The sequence below is a fragment of the Bufo gargarizans genome, chromosome 8 (assembly GCF_014858855.1).
Source record: "Bufo gargarizans isolate SCDJY-AF-19 chromosome 8, ASM1485885v1, whole genome shotgun sequence".
Taxonomy (NCBI): domain Eukaryota; kingdom Metazoa; phylum Chordata; class Amphibia; order Anura; family Bufonidae; genus Bufo; species Bufo gargarizans.
The window spans coordinates 3,692,294-3,696,001 of record NC_058087.1 but is presented as its reverse complement, the minus strand read 5'-3'; the positions used below and the strand labels follow the sequence as shown (position 1 = coordinate 3,696,001).

At 43.9% G+C, this 3,708-nt stretch overlaps 1 protein-coding gene across 5 annotated transcripts in view; it reads left to right on the top strand.

Annotated features, from left to right (window-relative positions):
• The window catches only part of LYPD6B (LY6/PLAUR domain containing 6B), a 56,751-nt gene extending 53,380 nt beyond the window's left edge, over positions 1-3,371 (top strand). For all 5 annotated transcript variants that reach the window (XM_044304170.1, XM_044304168.1, XM_044304169.1 and 2 more), the window contains one exon: positions 220-3,371. In XM_044304170.1, the coding sequence (XP_044160105.1) occupies positions 220-387 (168 nt within the window). In that variant the 3' untranslated portion in view covers positions 388-3,371. The remainder of the gene's footprint in view (positions 1-219) is intronic.
• Positions 3,372-3,708: the final 337 nt, after the last annotated feature.

Sequence of the window (3,708 nt, the reverse complement as noted above, 5' to 3'; positions counted from 1 at the left end):
GGTGGAATCTGATTGGTTGCTAGGGGCAACTAAGCCAGTTCTACCTTACACCAGTCTGATAAATGACCCCCTTTGTGTATATTCTTTCCTGACCAAAAGTCTATTTGGAAGTCATTCTGATCCAGCCCCTTCCCCTCACTTACCTCCAGTACCTTGAAGAAGGCTATGGCGATCTCTTCTTCTTCTTCCTGCCACTTACATGGTGTTTCCTTCTTCCAGGAGTGCACTTCCTGCTGTGACGGGATGATCTGCAACGTGGACGTGCCCTCAAATCACACAAACGCGGTATTGAGCCTCACAAGATCGCATCGGAAGTCAGATGCCCACAGGGTGGTGGCTTTCTCGCCTGCCGTGGCAGCTGCCGTACTCCTTCTGGTGATCCTCTAGCATCATTGGGCTCATACTGTCACTCAGGAGTCATGCAGTCAGGAGTCGTTGACTCCTCAGAAGGCGGCGTATGCCGATACGATGGTGAAGTCCTCTCACTGGCAGAACGATTGGGAGGTAACACTTTGGTCGAATGACCTCGAACCGACCTTCGAAAGGCGCCGTCTTCGGACAGAAATTATTTCCGTGTTTTCATGGGAATGTGTTAACCCCTGGGATTCTGACCCAGGAAATATGGACAATCAGCCATGTTATTGTGGTTCCTATGCAATCAACTTATTATGCACCACGACGAATGTCTGCCGCAACATTTCCAGCACGGACCTAGGAGGATAAAGCGGAGACGGTTAAGCTCCAGCCTATGTTATGGCGCAAAAGGGAGTGTACATGCAGGAGCGAATGAGGCATCAAAATATGCAATTTTAGAGAATTTTGTATAATTTAGTGTACGGTAATTGTGTTTTTTTTTATTATATTTATTATGATGATTGATGCCCGTCTTCTATAGTGCATCACCTCATGGTTCTTATTATTCCAATGATCGATGTCATCAGTGGGGTCTCCGTCATCTAAAATGTTAAAGGAGCACTCCAGGCAAACTGTATCAGTCTTAGACCCCATTCACACAACCGTATTTTTAGTCCACATTCGATCCCCATTTTTTTGCAGATTGGATGCGGACCCTTTCATTTCAATGGATCCGCAATGCAGTCCACATCCGTAGGTCTGTTCCGCAGTCCCACAAGAAAGATGGAACATGAAATATTCCATTTGGTGAACAAGAATGGACATTGTTACAACAGTTCCGCAACACAGATCTCACAGTTCTCCCTTTAGTGTCTTTGAACCCCGCCAGCTCATGCCCGGCACTAGATATAGCATAGTGTATAATTTTTGTCTAGAGTGCTCCTTTAACTTAGGCTAGTTCCACATGTCGTCGGCATGTTTGCTGTGCTGCCGGTGGAACTCCGGCCCGCCCCCATTATAGTCAATGGGGCCGGAGCGGTAGTCCGGGGGCACGCGTGCACTAGCGGCAGTACAGATCCGACAGGCTGTGTTTTTTTTTTTTATATATATATCAGTAAGCAGTAGTGCCTGTAGAAATGCACTTATCGGACCCAAAAGGTCAGTGAACATCAGTGCCCGATCCCTAACAATCATATGCATTTTAATCTGCATAATGGGAGAGAGCGGCCCACGCGTTTATATCGCCACTTGATATCCTGATGTCATTTTTTGTTACTAAGGAGCCTTTGTCCTCCCTCCTGGCACCAGGGCCTGGATTTGACTGCAACCTCTGCACACTTTATAGCAGAAATGTGCAATTTTTGGTTGTCAGGGCATGTTGGGAGTAGTTGTTTCACAACACCTGGACAGCTACAGGCCACAGACCCCTCACTGTGTAACTCTGCCATGTCCACTTAATCCACTTAATCTACTGTATATAGAATATTGACCTTACAAATACATTGCGTTACTTCTCATGTACTGATCTTGAGTAAAGGTGGCCATGCTTCACGGCCTCGTTGGTCACATTGCAAAATTTTGCCTCTTCTTGACCAAGATGAAACATGTATAGCGTGGTAGCCGGATTCTGCCAATCATGTGCCATTTTGCCCAAGGAGGTGGCAGTCACATTAATGTAAAACTGACTCCTGGTCAGCCAGTTTAGGCTACTTTCACATCTGCTTTTTCCTTTCCGGTTTTAGGATCCGGCAAATGATCTTAAAACCGGAGGAAAATACTTCAGTTTTGTGACCATTCATTGTCAATAGGGACAAAACTGAACAAACCGGAACGGAGCGCACCGAAATGCATCCCATTCTGGCTTGATGCGTTCCTGCACCGGACATGGGAAAATGAAGATGCCGGATCCGACACCAAAAACCATGTAAGTCAATGGTGCTGGATCTGTTTTTTTTTTTTTTTTTTTTTCAGACACGAAAAAACTGGATCTGGCGCCCATTGACTTAAAATGGTTTTAGTGACGGATCCGGCATGTTCATTTTCGATATAATACAACTGGATCCGTTCTGAACAGATGCAGCCGGTTGTATTATTGCTGTAGTTTTCAGTTCCTATGCCGGATCTCAAAAATGCATATGTGAAAGTAGCCTTCGTTGCTGTTGGGATTGTTCATACTGATGCTCCTATGGATGATCGATCGACTGCAGTCATTATCTCATGGATAAGGCCAGCGTTTCACCCAGTATTATATTAGTTCAGACCTGTTTTCCGAATTTTGTTGGTTGCTGGTAGAAACCATCAACAAGCTTGTGACAATCAAACCTAAACTTAGCTGTGCTCCTATGATGCATGTGCCCAGAGCAGAGACTGGACTGTGCTCTGTGCAGACATGGACCCGGCAGCCCTCTGAACCCTGTAGAACTGTGAATGCAGCTCTGCAGTATAATATAAATATAACATATATATATAAAAAATATATAAAGCCTGCAGAATTGTGAATACAGCTCTTGAGTAAAATAAAGGGCTTGTGGAAATTGTGGAAATATCTATTTCTTGCAGATTTTCTGCACACAAGTGTGTCTCCAGATCAGTACAAGATGAGTAACATAATGCAATTGCAAATATCACCTTTTTATGAACAATAATCCTTTGTATAAAAATGTAAAAGGGTGTTTAAAGGGAACCTGTCGTCTCTACTATAATGCCATCACTGAGGACAGTATATTGGAGTGACAGACCTGCACACGGAACGGAGTAACTTCATTTTTTTTTTGCAGACCCATTGAAATGAATGGTTTCATATACGGTCTGCAGAAAAACCGGAAAGAAAATACCTTCATGTGCATGAGCCCTTATAGATTGATTATTGCCATTTTAGTGATTGTACAGTCATGTCCTTTTGTAGTAAACCCCTCGCAGAGAAGGAGTGGTCTTATCAACCACAGCATCCAATCAGAGTTCAGATTTATTTATCTAAACTCACTTTTGTTATATTTTTGTATATTTATTTATATGAATAAAACAGCCTCCAGGCAATGAAGTTATGGGTCATTTGTGGTCTGTATCCAAAATCTGTGCGCTCTGCCTGGATGCACAGACTGTACTTCTGAGGTTCTCCAGGGCACCATGTGTGTGATGCATGTTTCTCTGAGTGCTGTATTATTTCCATGTACTTCCGTATGAGCGCCACATAGTGTAAGGATATCACCATTCACTACTCCAATTGCTCTGCTAGATTATCTTAAGCCTGACAGCTCTTTCCCTTTAACTGCCACAGCTTCTAACACAGGGCTGGTGGCAGGGGAAAATTTAAACTGAACACTACAGAAATGAACAAACAGCAGGTGGCGCTAT